Raw genomic sequence first — 17,212 nt, forward strand, 5'->3', positions numbered from 1 at the left:
TCACATCATTGTTAGTTCTTCATATGTTCCTTGCCTTCTCTGTGGTGACAAGCATTGTTGGTTGGAGACAAGAGGCAAGATAGAAAGAGACTCAAATCTGTAATCATCTATCTCCCAAGCCTGCTGAATAATGCAAATCTATATAACAAAAGCCACTCTCAAAAAAGGAAAGACAGATACAAGCCAGTCTCACACAAGCAGAAAATGGCATGCGTATTTATCTAACATTTTCTCTGGTAGTAGAGAAAAGCTGGCAAAGAACTGACTGAAAAACACCGTGAACCAACAAAGCGCTTACAGACAGTCCAGAGGCTGCATGCTGGTGGACTTTCAATACACTTACTGACAATACTATCGTATAATAATTTCTCTTTAAATGATTGTTGCACAGCACACTTAAAAAACATCTGTAGTATATGAATGTTTTAAATTAGATAAGATGTATGATTATATGGCTTTTACAAACCTCAGGCTTGCCTTCTAAAAAAAAGAACTAATATGAAAGAAAAAAATTTTTCATTCACAGTCACCATGCCACGTGAAGCACCTGCACTGACGTCAGCCAAGCAAACCGCAGCAATAGGAAGAGATGAAAAGGACTCCAGAGGTGCGTGTCCAGCAGAGGGATTGCTCATCATTGACATCATTGAGAACTCATTGTATGACGAGGTAAAAGCTATTTATACATACTGTACTTTATCTCATATATATATGAGAAATGCTCAGAAACATGCTGGCTTCTCCTTCAAAATTGTTACACATATTACACATATATATATATGAGATAAAGTACAGTATGTATTAACAGCTTTTACCTCGTAATACAATTTTGAAGGAGAAGCCAGCATGTTTTTGAGCATTTCTCTGAGTTCGATAGAAAGACTGGGGATACTATCCCAGAAGAACGGCATAAATTAACATGCAAAGCCCTGTTGATTCTGCTCACAAAACTATCCTTTGTAAATTGCTCACTTGCAGCACATATGTCGGTTAGGAACATGTCTTTATTTCTCTTCTGACACTATGCTGTAGTGTAGTTGATTTTTTAGGGGGTTTTAGAGTAACACATTTGCAAAGAGAGTATACCAACTGTTCCTATGAATGAGAGAGAGTCCCGTAAACCAGGTTTGCTTTTGTGTGGCTCTTAATTAAGTCTTTTTAATCTTCTCTTTTTTCGGTAGTATAAATAACGTCATCATGTTGTTTTGGGCCTTGTGGTATCCAGGAAATGTGCATGTAAAAGGCATTGTGGTCCTTGCAAGAATGGGAAACCAACTTACTTATATTGTGGTAATATTTGGCCCATGCTGACAACAGGCTGCGTTTCAAACCCACTTAAAACAAAAATTAGAACAAAAGAGTTTCTGCCTATATCTTAGAAATACAGAACTTACTTGTTTTAAGGTTGCGCCCATATATTCAGGACTTATTTTTAAACAGAGGCTAACCCAGCTGGCTTCGGGCGAAAGGCAGGCAACACCCTAGACTGGTCGCCAGTCAACCATAGGGCACACAGAGACAGATGACCATCCGCACTCACAATTATGTTGCCACCAGCGGCAATCGAGCCCACGCCTGCCTACACCAAAGTCGAGAAAGTGAACCTCTACAGAGCTCCAAAAACGTCTCTAATCATTAAAACACGAAGTGACACAAACAAATACTCCTGGCTTTGCTTGCTCCACTCGGAAGTAAGAAAACTTCATCATAATTCTCCAAAGGTTGCACATTAACACTTAACCACGACAGAGCTCTTCATCAAGCCACTGATTTTGGACTCCCTCCAGAAACAATATTATCCTCATTTGGTTTTCTCTACACTATTTGTGGCAAAAAAATGTTTGCAAGGAGATTTTTTTTTTTTTTTTACAATCCGACTCACTATAATTACGTAACCATCTCCAGTAAAAGATTGATTCATATTTATTTCATTTTATTTTCTTCTGCAATGCAGTTTGGAGAGAAGGTCAAAGTCATATTTGATGTCATTTCATGATATACATTTTACAAAGCATCCACTACTATAAAAAGAATATTCAGACTTTAACATTTTCCAGGATAAAGTTATGATTAGGCATTTTTTTAATCACATAATTCACACTTTTCTTTTCTTGTCCACTGTATTTAGAGGTTTTGATACATACACTATATCTTACCAATCCTTTACAAAAATTGTGTTTCTAATTTTGTAAAAATATTGCTTTTTCCGTCATACTTGACTGCAATTGACTACAAAAATCAATAGCTGCAGTTTTGTTTAAAACAAAACATTTGATATTCATTGCGCAGGGCGCAAAGTATGAAGTGAGCCATACATAAATATTTTCTTTCTAAATATGACATTTTTAAATTAATCTAAAATTTGATTTTAAACCCAAAACCAGCATTTCCTTTTTCATTTCTTGAGGTCTGATTCTAAAGACTGACCATCCAATTGCAATATGCCTAGTCCTCAGTAGGATGTATTGCTGCCCACTCGTGTGAGAAGACAAACACACAGAAAACATGGAACCGTGACTCTAGAATGTAGGAACCCCTGCATTTGCCTCACAACTTCTGAATTGAGTGGCAGATGAGCTAACTATTGCTCTTATCTATTGCGGGTTTAATTATGTACTGTAGCGTGAATATGACGCATAACAAAGCACAATAGTGTTCTAGGCTAGTTCAGAAAGCTTAGACAATTTGAAATAATTTACAGTTATTGGCAGAAGCTATCACCTTGGGAGAGCAGCTGGCTTTTAGGATTCAATAATACAAAAAGCAGAGCCTATAAACCAGAAGGGTTCCTTGTTGGACTGAATGAGCTCTCAACAATTCCTCTCTGAATTACATTAAATATAACAATTTTCTTGTAAAAGTGAAATAATTAAAAAATAATAATAAAGCCTTATTGAACTGCTCTGGTGGATTAGTTGTTTGCACGTTGGCTTTACATTTCTGGGGTTGAGGGTTTGAGCCCAGGTTGATCCTCATTGTATGCAGTTTTGCGTGCATTTTCTACCACATCCCAAAAACATGCAGGGTAGGCTGTTTGAACACTTGACACATGAATGGCTGTTTGTCTCCTTGTTCCCTGTGATTGGCTGGCCACCAATTCATGGTGTCCCCCGCTTGGTGCCCATAGCTAGCTGAGGTAGGCTCCAGCACCCCCTGCAACCCTTGTGAGAATAAGCATTTCGGAAAATTAAGGAATGAACGAAAGCCTTTTATTCGCTATGAAATGTGGTGGGATGTTTACTTTTAAATATGTTACAGCTATTATATTCATTCATTGGGGAAATTAAGATTGTAATGACTAATATTTTAATGTTATATTGAGGAGTGAGCTCAGATCAAACCAAATGTGACGTATTGTAGTGTAAATTTCTGGAGCACCTCTTAGGTCAATGTGAGTCACTCTATTTGGTATTGAACTTTGTTAACACACAAAGCACACAAAAAAGGAGGAAAAAAACAAAACATTTGCTGTCAAAGTGGTCTGAAATGGTTTGTCCTCTAAACCCTGTACTTGAAACCAATAGCTTTTTTGTCATTGTAATCATCAGATGCAATGCTTGTCTATGAGGATGTTTAATCAGTGATTATTTTGAGGTGGTGTGCATGTGTGTTTCCACGTGTTGGGTCAGACTGCTCCTCTGAACCTCTTGTTGAGACAAGGACAGTGCAATGTTCAAATAAATCCTGCCACCTCTTGACATGATGTCAAGTCTATCACACCCTTTGGCCCTTATTCTCTTTCTCTCGCTCTTTCTTTTTGCTTTTTAGAAGCACTCAAACCATCCATTTATCCATTATTTTTCAAAACCAGAGTTGTGTTTGTGCTAGAGCTTATCCAACATTAATGCAGTAATATTTTTTAAAATGTATTAATTCATTTTCCAAACCAATTAGTATTCTCTCTCACAAGGGTTGTGGGATTGCTGAAGCCAATCCCAGCTAATTATGGGCAACATGTGGGGTTACACTATGAATTGGTAGCCAGTTTTAAAAATTTAGTTTGTTAAATTTCAATTGACAACAACAAAAAGTTGTAATTAAAATCAACAAATTTAACTAAAATTCATGAAGTTGATCGTGAGTTTGAAGTCATTGCCTAATGGTGAGTTGAAGGACATCTGTTTGTTTCTGTCAAGAGAAATTACAACCCACCACTACCATCAAGGCAACTAAAAAAAAGAAGACTAATTAGAATAGAACTTCAATATTAAGCCTTTTCTGTTAATTTTTTTAATGGAATGTGTCCAAAATATGGCTTGTTATCATTTCAGAGTCACAATTTCAAAAGAGCTTTAATGAAATTGTTAGAAAACATGCACAAATGCATTTCTTCATCTCTTGAACCACATCCTTTTAGTTTCACTTCTTTCTTTTTTTCTCTGTAGCAATCAAATCTTGAAACAAAGATTTCCTCCTCCTGTCTCATTCATTTTACCACTTGTTCATGTCACTCTGATCCCTAGGGTTGGAAGATCCCAGGAATAAGAACACCACTCTTGTCTCGTTTCCCCTCCTTTTGTTGTAGATCAGCCCAGCCAGGGTCTCACTGTATTTCACACCTTGGAATAGATTAATTCTACCAGTGATGTGACACAAAAGGTACAAACTCACCTTGATGGAATATTTTGTTTTCTTTTCCAGATCAGATTGCAGCACTGCCTTCCAAAAGGCAGGTCAAAAGGTTGGAGTGATGATTACTGGAATGGTAAACACATGCGCCATCAATTGGATGTAATGATCACATGTTTTTTGGCGAGTCCACAATGCAAAGAATCTTGTTGTGATCTCTGCGTGAATTATTGATTTGTACTCAAGAGAACCTGTCTTGTACTTGATTAATGTCATCAAGACCTGTAAGCAAATACCGTATTTTCACGACTATAAGGTGCTCTTAAAAGTCTTAAATTTTCTCCAAAATAGAGAGTGCGCCTTATAACCCAGTGCGCTTTATATATGAAAAAAACAGAAAAACAAAAACGAAAAACCACCACTGTCGGATATTAAAAAAAAACATAAACGACTGAACTGAAATAATACTGTTAAATATGCAGATGCCATCTTAGTTTACAACATCTTCCATCATATAGCTCCTCCCCCACTACAAGATTGTATACAAAAATATCCAAAACATCAACAATGGATGGCTCTAGAGGTGACTGAGTAGTGAGCGCTTCATACCTGGAAGTCAATAGCAATTACCGTATATTCATGACTATAACGCGCACTTAAAAGTCTTAAATTTTCTCCAAAATAGATAGTGCGCCTTATAATACAGTGCGCCTTATATATGGAAAAATGTCATTCATTGAGGGTGCGCATTATAATGCGATGCGCCTTATAGTCGTGAAAATACGGTACTATATCTTTGCAGACCAGGAGCAAACTGATAAACATGTTAAGGGCACACTCCAATTACATGAATCTGATAACTGTCACGAATTGTTTTTTTTCTAATCGAGTCACTTGTGCCAAGTGATATGGCGTCAATATTTCAAAAATAAACCTTTGGCTCTCGTTGCCTAAGAAACGAGTGTGAAGCTCGACACCAAAGTGTGCTAAGGACGTCTTATGTGCAAACTCGCTTTGTTCACCTGACTCAGGTGTTGACAAGTTGCAGACAGAATTCAGTACTTTGTTGAAGTAAAACCCAGGGAAATCAAATGATCTATTGAAGCCACTGATTAATTACACCTCAGAACAATTTAGAAAAAAAATGAAGTGTATTGCTGTTAATTTAACTGAACAACATAAATTCCTCTTTGGAAGCTTGAGCCACATGAAAATTATGCTCATTACAACTCTGGCATCAAAACAAGAATTTAATGTGAAGATGCAACAGAAAAAGGTGCAACATCCATAACAGAAGATGTTCTCATCTCTATCAAAGTGATATTGGATTGGATTTGGATAACTTTATTCATCCCGTATTCAGGAAATTTCATTGCAAAAGTAGCAAGATGGGGAGGAATGCAACTTGTTTTTTTCAGACTCTGCTTACATTGTGACTTTTAAATTCATATCTATATCGGATATACTACCTTCATCTGGCAATGTCTATCACCTCAAGAATAGAATATACCCCGACTCATTTTTTTGTGTTTTTGTTCTATTAAAGCAGCCCGGTGGACAAGTGCTTAGCGCATCAGCCTCATAATTTTGAGAGTGAAGGTACTTTCGCAGGTTTGAACCTTCCTGTGTGCATTTTATATTTCCTCCATCGGCTTGCATGGGTCTTCTCCAGGTTCCCTCCCATATCCCAAAAATATGCATGGTAGACTGATTGGTTGTTTGGAAAAATGAATGAATGAATACTATTGGACTACATATACTATACTATTTTATTCATGCATTTGTTCATTTTCTCAATTGCTTATCCCCACAAGGGTCACAGAGGGTGCTGGGGCCTATCCCAGCTGACTCAGTCAGCCAATCACAAGGCACATAGAGATGGACAACCATTCATACTCACACTCATACTAATATCTAGGGGCAATTGAGATTGTCCAAGCAGCACACCATGCATGTTTTCTGAATGTGGGAGTAAACCAGAGTATTTGTTTGAAGACACAAAAAAAAAGGTTTGACTGTGATAGTGAATAATTGTTTGTCTCTTTGTGCTAAAACTGTCTGACAAATAGTTCAGCATGTACCCAATTTAATGCATGTAGTCAGCTGGGATAAGCCCCAGCACTCTCATGAGCACAAGTGTTACGGATAATGAATGAAAAGAAATATAACATTTTCAGTGATTTTTGTTTTCAACCCTGGTGCAATTGTGGCTTGTTAGTCTTACATCCCAAGTGTGAGTGGGGAGCAAAGGTAGGTGAGTAATTTAATTTGGTGTCCTTTCTTTCTCTGTCTCTCACTCTCTCTTTCTTTCTGCCTTTATGTGCCTTTTTCAACAATTCATGGCAAAGGATGCTGCTTGATCTAAAAAATTAAAAAGAAAAACAAAAGCTCAATGTTTATCTTTATACTCAGAGTGATCCCTCTTTATTTAAGCATTAAATATAATCTTACATTTAGTCTTGCACAGCAAGATTTTTTATCATGTACATCAAGAAATATTTATATGGTTGTTGGTATATACACGTGAAGTAATATTTTTAAATGTAATTCATGATTTTATATGTAATGAATCATTTTTAAGGATCAAGCCATAACAGAAATTAATATTTATGATTTTAGTGTACAAAAAAGTCTCAGTGAATATTTTAAATAATGTGTTTATTAATGCATTTATTTATACTGATTACTGGAGAAATTTAGTTTCAACGTCAATGGATGCCATTGACAGCCATATACGTCCAATCCATTTTGACTCCTGCACGCCCCCAAAAATGATTGGATATTTATCGTTGTCAATAGCAACGAAACATGATCATACGATGGAAATAGACTCGATGTCAACAGGAGTGAACGAGTTAATAATATTCCACTGCTTGTTGCACAGGAAAAACAGTAGTGACGTATCATGACAGGCTCGCGCAAACAATGCATTGTGGGTTGAACCCAAGATGGCTGCGCCCTTGCAGGAGTGCTGATGAAGTGCTTCTGCGGTGGATTTCTTTGGACTGTGTCTGATTTTCGTGAGATCCGGTTCCCATATTTGTCTGACAGCAACCCGGATTGTGGCAGAGGATAACAGGAACCGTGTCATTGTCAAACGTGTGCGGTGGCTCGCGTGGCTGTGGCAGACTGTCCGAGTGAAGATGGGCCTCGTCTCCAGCCCCTTCCCATAGCGAAGAGCCGCGGGGAAAGGAGCCACAGTTTCCCCTGCAAACACGTGCCAATTCAGCTCGGATTTGACGGGTTTGACATACTCTACAGACTGTGGACGCTGTCTTATAATTTTCTTACCGGGATCGTCTGTGCGACAGTCTCTGTCATCGTCCGAAGACGAAGAACTCCAGAGCCGGTCGACAGCCCCTCCACAACAAGGTCTGCACACGTCCGCACGCTTGTGTACAACTCTTTATGTTGCAACTTTTAACCTCACGTAATCATTGGCAGCCAAATCGGTCCTGTCAAACTCGATTATTTTGCTAAAACTTGGCCAGCCAGTTGTCCCACATGTGAGAATTCTCTTAGGATTGACTTCCAGTGTAAACAATGTTTTATAGTTTCAGGGCAATACAACGCATTAATACCAAAGCAGTGGGGAAAACACATTGAGTGACAGACATCAAGGGTGTGACTCTGAACTAACAAGCGTCCAGCTAAATTCGCTGTTAGTTTGGGCTAAGTTTTTCAAGGTAGGGTAATTTTAAATTCTCATCTCATTTTCTGAACCGCTTTATCCTCACTAGGTACGCAAGGGGTGCTGGAGCCTGTCTCAGCTGACTTCGGGCCAGATGTGGGGGAGACCCTGAATTGATGTCCAGCCAATGACAGTGCAGGGAGACAAACAACCAATCACGCTCACATTTATACCTAGGAACAATTTAGAGTGTCCAATTTGTCTACTATGCATGTCTTTGGAATGTGGGAGGAAACCAGAGGACCCAGAGAACATGCAAGTAGGCGACCTAGATTAGAACCCAGGACCCCCACTGTGTGGCCGGCGAACTAACCACTAAATCACTGGGCCACCCATAATTTTAAATTGCAATTTAAATGTAAAATGACAGAAAATACTTACCGTGCCTTTTTGCGTTACCCCCATTTTACTTTTTATGTGCTCTAAAATATGCTCCAACATTCCTGTGTGGTTGAAGTTGTAAAACTTTAAATGGAAGAAAACAATGTTTAGTAAGTTTTGTATAAATGTACATTGTTCTACTTTGAAGGGTCCTGATGAAAATGGATACAGAATTGCTACACTCACCAGCTGTGGTCTTCCCTGAGGAGGAAGCCGACATGAATGATTGGGATCTACCCCTGGCCTTCATGAAGAAACGGCACTCAGAAAAGATAGAGGGATCTAAAGCACTTGCACAGAGCTGGAGGATGAAAGACAGAGTAAATACCTTATTCTCTTCTCTCTTTATTTGTATTTACCGTATGTTTGTACTCTTTGATTTATAACACTTCTGCTTCACATCTAGTAGGTCATTTATTAATTTTGATCACATCAAACACTCAGTTGAGCACAGATTACATTCATGTTATAGGCTATGAGGACCTACTTTATCCAACCACATTCAACCCTGTGGTGTACGGTGCATTGTGGCTAATTTTAGGGATTTTTGCTGTCACTTTTGTTGGTGAAAATATCTCGTGAACCAGGGGTGGCCAAATAATATAATCAGGATCGGTATGAAGTTTCTGGACAGCTTACTGATGAGTTCATCATTTGATTAGGTGTGGGGTCGAGGAGGGAGATATGGGAAAAGAGAGTGGATAGGGGGTCTCGAGGACTGGACTTGGCCACCCCTGCCTTATAGAATACAAGTGCACACCTGTGACTTATAGTCGAGTGTGGTTTTATGTGAACAAATGTTGTTTTCTTGTAAAATATGGTAGATGTGGCTTTTACCCAGGTGTACTCATAATTATGATAGAAGGAGGGAATGTAGGGAGTTATTTTGACGTTCACTATTTCTTTATTGCACCCTGAGAATAAAAATTTCTTTCCACATGGAGGGTTGTTCCTTTGCTGCTCCTGGCTGTTCGTACAGTTTTTGATTTGTAATTGCTGGAGGTGATTCTAGACAGAAAGGGAGAGTGGATTGTAAATGTCTTTGAAATTTTGCTGTTGTAGGCATGTGTGCACACAAACACTATAAGTATTGCTTTCAAGTGACAAGCTGCACAATTGCATTACTTGTTGGATAAGATGAGCCTTTTCTATCTTTGTTGTTGAGTGTGCGCTTTTTGCCATTATGCTTTTCAAATAGTGCCTTCCGTGTCCAATGTGTGTGCGGTCCCTGAGCTTTCCATGTAATCACTATAAGGTTTCAGCTATAGGAGGAGGCAGCAAATGATGCTTGACATGGGGGGTGAATAAAAAAAAAAACTATTAAAAATATTTCACTACAATAATATTGATTCATGGAAGTTTATGCAGTATATGATTATTCTTAATGTGATTGGATTGTTTTTCTTCCTGCAGTGTAAAATGCATTTTTTTTTTTGCATTCAAAATTAGAATAGTATAACATTAGTGCAGTGTTGACCAATGAACTATGGAATATTTCTGGCTTCAAATCTAGACTTTATAGAAAGCCATGTTATCTTTGGAAATATATATTCTACATGAATATCCATATTATTATTATATATATAAATATACTTACAGATAGTTCCTGGGTTAGTACAGTAGCAACACATAAGAGTATGTGGTTTCAAACTGTTTGCAATTCATTTTAAATAGGTGAATTGATGCAGCGGGTGAAGGCTATGTTAGTGCTCTTGCCTGACATCAAATAAAATTAATGACCCCTCAGACCACGCTCAATTTAGTAACGTGGAAACAGAACATAGATGTAATAGTAATAGAGGAGTTGGGGAATTTAAATTTAAAACTTTTTTGACGTGGTGGGTTTGTCCAAGAATAGATTCCAATTCCAATTGTTGTGAAAAGATTCTGAATTCAATCATATAAATAGGGAAATACAGGAATGTGAAGCACAACTACGTGGAAAACCACAGGATTTTGCTGACCTGTTGCCTACAGTTTGCCTTTCCTTGTTAGAGGGAGATTGATTTGCTCCTTTGTTTTAGAACCTTCATTTATTGCAAGCTACACAAATGGAATAATCAAAGGCCATTGATTGGGGCTGAGCTGGGGGCTACATGGGATGGGACTCTTTACAGGCAACAATAGAGAACTGCTGGAGAGACCCCACATAGATAGGTTCAGTATTAATGATTGCTGGATTTGTGTTAATTATATTGAGCAGGCCTTACTCTAGCTATCATTTGTAATATGTGTTAGATTTTTCAGCGGAAGCACATCAGTCACCTACCTTAAATTTTAGAGGTCCTAGAAGAAAATCGGACAATGGAAATAAACTACAGTTCCCGTATAGATAGGTATATATGTTATATCACGCATCCACATATGTGGATAGAAAATTCAATCTGCATTTCACAGATCTGTGCAGATTTTTATTTTTCTCATTTTTTGAATCACATTATCTAGTGGAGGGCTGGCAGTGATCAGTTACTGCGAGCCCCTCCCACTTGAAATGGATTGGATGCCTACCATTTTGAGTTGAGTACTTTTTTTTTGAGAGTTTTTGGTGAAACACATTGGCTGCAGTTATAAAAGGTAAGCTTCTGACATTTTTCTTTTCCCTCTATGGATTTGACATTAATGTCTCTAAAGGCTGCTGTCATTGCAACATTTGTATTTTAAAGGGTAACCCTTCTAGGGTTTATAAGGCTTTCCATGTAATAATACATCTGAGACACACGGTCACTGCAAAATTTCAAAGTAGATGTTTTACTTCCTTCTGTATAAAAAAGATATTCTGATTTTTGCTCCCGATCCTGTATATGACCTTATACATAGGACTGTAGTTCCAACTTACTTCTTCTACTGTTGTATGAAATAGTCAATTTACTCTGTACTCCAAACCGCTCTGAAGACTTGCAAAAACAGAACATGCACAATGCAGGGGGACTGATTTAATATAATAATTGCACAATATTGAACCTTTATCCATTATTTATATTGACTTAAGCAGGAGGGGATAAAGTCCTAAATGTAAAAAAATAAAAATCAAAGTCCTAAATGTAAATGTACTTTTCATCAAATTCTAATGAAATTCTAAGTGATGAAATAAAACCCCCAAATTCTTTAATGGGATGATGATTGTTATGTTTTTTTAAGTGAATGTATTTGAGGATACATTTTCTAGTGAGAAACAGTATAAAATCAATATTTCCTTAGGACATATGAAGTAATTCAGCTTTTGAGTTGTCAGAAGTACATATGCTGCGTTTGTTATGCTGGTCTATCGCAATTGAATGATGTTTTAACTAAAAACTACAGTGTAAATTCAACACAACATTTCATCATCCTCAAAAATGCCGCCAATACGAGCAAGGGTAAGGATTTGTTCCAGGGCTGTTGTATTATCATGCACTAATTTGATTTCAGATATTCAAATTATATAGCCCATCTGGTTTAGGACAGCTTGGGGATTTTTCATATGAAACTTGAGAAGTCTGGCTCGGAAAAGGAACTCATGGGTCACTGCCAACATGATCCAATATGGATAAGCAGAACAAAATCCGTAAACAGATGATGGGTAAATTTATTCCTGTTGGTTCATTATGAGCCCATTGGTAGGATGTGATAGTATATGAAATTTCTTTACCTATATCCTATATTTTCTTCATTTTATAAAAAAATAATTGTATTTTGATAATAAATGTATCTGTAAATTAAACCTACTATAGAAGTTTACTTTGATATTAGACTTTACGCTCACCTTTTCAAATGTTTGTTTATTGTAATGTATTAAAGTATGAACTGCAAACAGTGCAACTTCTTTGAAAATATAAATATTTCCAAGTTTGGTGTAAAAAATGAATATGAACAGTGCTTATTGTGAATGTCAGTGTTTTTTAGAAATTAACTAATTGCATTCAAATTCAAGTTAAGTTGGAGTCAGCACAAATCTGTGTATTATTTCAATTTCTCTGTGATTAACCTCATATGAGATTCAAATGTTCGGGAAACTCTCTACATAAGATGATATTATATTCTTCCCCTACAGATGAAGACTGTGAGTGTAGCACTGGTATTGTGTCTCAATGTTGGAGTGGATCCACCAGATGTGGTCAAGACATCCCCTTGCGCCAGACTGGAGTGCTGGATTGGTGAGTTTTAAAAACACAAATTTAAACTTAGCATTTTCCCCCTCATTCAAATCATGCAAAAAGTATCACATCTAAATATCTGAACAATTAAATATGTGAGCAAAAGTGCATTCACATTTGTAAATGAATGGCTTCTAGTTTTTGAAATGTGAATTAACAGATCAACTGTGATAAACAACAAGACTGCAATAACTGCATTAACCATCAAAGTGTTCAATATTTGCTTCAGAAATATCTGGCATCATCAAAAATTGACAATTTTAAAAACAGTCTTACCTCACCTTACAAAATTATTCCGTTACAGCACATTAGTAGTTTTTAAACATCTAAAATTTCTAAAAGTATTTCATTTGCTGTAAAAAACGTCATATACTGTGTTTGTCAGATCCTCTTTCGATGAGTCCACAGAAAGCCCTGGAGACCATTGGGGGCAATCTTCAAAAGCAATATGAAAACTGGCAGCCACGGGTGAGTAAATGTGAAGTGAATGCTCCGTCCATTTGTCCGTTCATTTCCTTTAGGGACCACTAAATGATTTTGAAACCTTAGTCCCATGATGGTTTGAGTACATTTCAGTCAATTACATTCTGAATACTCTTTTACTGTATCATTCTATTTTGATCATAGTGTACATTGTTTGTTTTTTTCTAATGTCTTTTAACAGTTACAGTTTGTAATGTCTTCCCTTGCTCTCTTATGCTGCACGGTAATTTTAACCAAAGCCGGGTAACACAAGGTCCGCCAGATACTGCTATGTCACACATAACTGCCGTATTTTCCAGACTCGAAATTACTGTTTTGTTTTTTAATAGTTTGGCCTGGGGTGTGATTTATACTTCAGTGCGGCTCGTGTGTGAAATTATTCACACATTATTACATCATTTCTAGTTCTTTTTTTTTAATACTGAATCGCAAGATTCATCATTCATATATTTAGTCTGCCGTGTGAAATCCAAATCATGTTTTTTCTTCCATTGATAATGAAATCCAAGATGGCTTGTTTAAAAAAAAATTATATATATATATATTTTTATTATATATATTTTATTTTTTACCCATCTTGGATTTCAGTATCTATGTAATCTTCTGACACTTGAAAATGTGGGGCATGACACGCTGACCTGTATTCTCTCCTCTATTCCTGTTCTTTCTAAAAATGAGTCAACTCCTAAGCGCTGCCCTCCTAAAGTTGTGTGACAGCACACATTTTTCAGTAGTTGTTAAGGTATGTTGTAGGGTTGAGTGAAATTATTATTTTTTCGATGCTGCTTGTTATATGAAGCATGTTCCCTGTGGGTGGTTAAAAGAAGAAAACCTAGCCTGTTGAGCTGCGATATATTAGCTCTTATTAGATTTTAATTGTATTTGAAACCACATACACTTTATCTTTATCCAGTTCAACATTAAACCCTAATATCCCTTCTTGAGTCATCCAGTTCAACATTAAACCCTAATATCCCTTCATGAGGCCTTGTACCAGTTTTTGTTTTTTAGTTATTCATTCGCTTTTTTATTCTAATCTGCCTCTTGTATGGTGCGTTCAAAGTTTTGTATTCTCAAATTTTTTGAAGATACTGCCACTCCAAGGTAATGGCACAATGGTAGGGATCACCAACATTTGCCAGTGATGATGTACTTGGTGTTAGAAATGTTGTAGAGGAGGGGTGTGCACTTTTTTGCTCCAAGATCTAATTTTACTTTGTTACATATAGTGATCTTTTGTTTTTCTTAAAATTAAAATGCTGGTTTCTCTTAAATCCGGTCCTATGATATCATTTGTGAATGTTTTTGTCTACTTTTAAGTTCACACCCAGGGCCTAAGTATTTTTTAACTCAGTTTTATTTTAATTTTACTGTCCTATTCAATTTGTTTTGTCTGAGATTTTCTTTTTGTCTTTGAGAAGAAACACAGGATCGTTACAATTTTTTTTTTTTAAACTTTGGAAGCTACGTTTTCAGCATGTGAAGTATCTTGGAGAAACGCTGAGTGGTCCAAATACAGTATAAACTTGGCCGGCTCTGGCTATCCTTTTTTTGGCAGAGGTCCTGCATGTATCGCCTCACATGAAACACATAAGTTATAGACAAATGAGAAGTCTTCACTTTTAGGTCTTATCAGCGCTTTTGGCTCAAAGTTGCTAAATCTTTTGCTTTAAGACTTTGCTCAGCATTTACTAATGGATCTCTATAGTTTCAAGAACTCAGACCAAAAAAATAGTTTTTTTTTTTGGTATGGATGATTGAAAGATTTATACTAATATTGGTAGGCTACTATGGATCTTCCCATGCTCATATTGAATCAGATTTTTTCCAATACATGTTTTATCAATAATAATTCAATGTAATATTTTGCCAATCTGATACTTATATTTTACACAGGTAAAAATAATACAATCATATTTTTTGTATGAAATACAAAATGTAGTGTATATAATTCTTAGCAATTTATAGTTTTAAAGCCTTTAAGTAATTGTTGGGGCTACAATACAAGATTATTTTGAAAAAAACATGTACAAATTGAGAGGGATGTGTTCTTTTGAAGTCACTTTAAATTATTAGTCCTAACAGTATCATAATTGTCAAGGCTCCTTTTCTCTAAATTGATTTCTGCTTAAGACACATCATGCAATTATTCACTCTGCAGCTACAGTCTGCAGTCTTTACTTTACTTTACATCCCTGGCCTCATTAGGAAAAAAAAAGTCAATATGTCACAAGACGCTCAGCTTGGTTAACAGCTGCACAGCATCTTTCAATCCAAATCCTCGCCCCCTGTCAGCCACACTGGCCTTAATTTTTCCCTTGATTGTTGGTGCATGCTAAGACCTCTTTCTCTAACAGCGGACTAATTAGTCTGCCAGCCTTCTGTCTAGATTGTAAGTGTACCTCTATGAATCTTCACTTTTCAAATAATGGCTCCCCCCTACTCTCCTAATGGACTGCACTTCTTTCTTTTAATCTCTGTGTCAAGGCAGTAAGGGATACTGTATCTGTATCAGTGTTAAAACTGTTAGTGACCTTTTAATAGCCTTATTTTGTAATATGATGTCTGCCTGGCTGTCTATCTCTAAAAGCAATCATACTTAACACTGATATGGAAAGTAAGATATCTTTTCTGTATAGTATACCTTGCTGAAAAGGTGCTCTATTGTATTGAAATAGACATGGGTTTTTGAGGTCTTCTTTGTGTTAATAAATCAATGTTAATGTGCAGGAGATAATGTAATATTAAACGAGCTGGAGCTTTGTGTGCTTTATGCAATGCAACCAAGTTGACATTACCATTTGCATACAACATGGGTACTTATTACGTCAATCGCAATTGACCAGTCAGTTGCTAAGGTACTATTTGGAAATGACCTGAGAGTAAGATTTGATCCAGTCTGTTAGTTTCTTCCGGACCTGAACAAGGTCTTCTTTATACTGTTGGGGTGTTCAATTAGCATGTTTTGGGATGTGAGAAGAAACCGGAGTATACTGAGAAAACCCACGTAAGCACGGGGAGAACATGCAAACTCCACAATGGATGGGCGGAACCAACCAGATATTAAACCCTCAATCTCAGAACTGTGAGGCAGACGTGCTAACCACTTTTTCAGAAAATGGCTGCATGGTATCAACAGGTTCATCGGGATGTAGTGGTGATGTGTCCTTGTTCCCTCTGTTCATCAGACCTGCTGTGAACTGAGTCAGGCAAGCCTACAAGCCTTCTTAGCAGGACTGCTGTCACGATTAAAATGACACAGCTCTTGTCACGGTCTGGTATCTATTGAACGAAATGTGCAAAGCTTAATTCATCATCTCACAATCGTAATTTTAGGCAAGCTACCTATCCCCCAGGTAAAACAGCATACATTTTCATTATGTTGTAACCACCTAGAAGTCATTTTTGGCTGTAATTCCCAAATATCTATTTTATTGATTATTTCACAGGTTTGCTCTATAGAAGCTTTTGTTTTACTGTGTTGCATCTAAAGACATTTGAATGAATTTGGAAGTCTGTATTACCAATTGTAGTAACATAAAATAAAAAGTACTTTGTCATATTGGGCAAACTAAGTTTTTATTAGTTCACCACTGGAAGACCTAAACAATCTGTATAATAGTATTTAGAAGATGATAATAATTTCAAGTTACCTATTTTTCTTTTCATTGACAAAAAAAAACATCACTTCCTTTTATAACTAGAATTGCTCTTTAAGATCCGTTATGCTGGTCAATATGAAACCTTTAAAGCCTTTCATGAACTAGGAAATGTAGTGATCGATTGGTGTGCACGTTGACCGGATGGGCGCACACTCACAGATACACCGCTGAGGTAGATTATTAAACACTTGGTCAATATGAATGAAACCTTTGAAGCCTTTGGTGAACTAGGAAATGCAAATTATTCAACTGCTGTTGACAGCGCAGGCTCACACCACTTCACTAGATTATTA

At 36.9% G+C, this 17,212-nt stretch overlaps 1 protein-coding gene and 1 long non-coding RNA gene across 4 annotated transcripts in view; both read left to right on the forward strand.

Moving 5' to 3' along the window:
* The first annotated feature begins 520 nt into the window (after positions 1 to 520).
* Positions 521 to 6,311, forward strand: LOC144197575 (uncharacterized). The gene is made up of 3 exons (XR_013326546.1): positions 521 to 669; positions 4,642 to 4,705; positions 6,116 to 6,311. It is a non-coding gene; the product is annotated as an uncharacterized LOC144197575 (long non-coding RNA).
* A 1,167-nt stretch (positions 6,312 to 7,478) lies between these two features.
* Positions 7,479 to 17,212, forward strand: part of rptor (regulatory associated protein of MTOR, complex 1) — a 71,574-nt gene continuing 61,840 nt past the window's right edge. Inside the window, exons 1-6 of one of the 3 annotated variants that reach the window (XM_077718353.1) lie at positions 7,479 to 7,812; positions 7,881 to 7,941; positions 8,124 to 8,255; positions 8,790 to 8,961; positions 12,672 to 12,774; positions 13,160 to 13,242. In XM_077718353.1, coding sequence (XP_077574479.1) covers positions 8,797 to 8,961; positions 12,672 to 12,774; positions 13,160 to 13,242 — 351 coding nt within the window. In that variant the 5' untranslated portion in view covers positions 7,479 to 7,812; positions 7,881 to 7,941; positions 8,124 to 8,255; positions 8,790 to 8,796. Of the gene's footprint in view, positions 7,942 to 8,123; positions 8,256 to 8,789; positions 8,962 to 12,671; positions 12,775 to 13,159; positions 13,243 to 17,212 lie in introns of all 3 variants that reach the window. The other 2 variants (XM_077718352.1, XM_077718354.1) reach the window with 2 other exon arrangements.

The sequence above is a fragment of the Stigmatopora nigra genome, chromosome 6, assembly GCF_051989575.1.
Source record: "Stigmatopora nigra isolate UIUO_SnigA chromosome 6, RoL_Snig_1.1, whole genome shotgun sequence".
In the NCBI taxonomy this organism is placed as follows: domain Eukaryota; kingdom Metazoa; phylum Chordata; class Actinopteri; order Syngnathiformes; family Syngnathidae; genus Stigmatopora; species Stigmatopora nigra.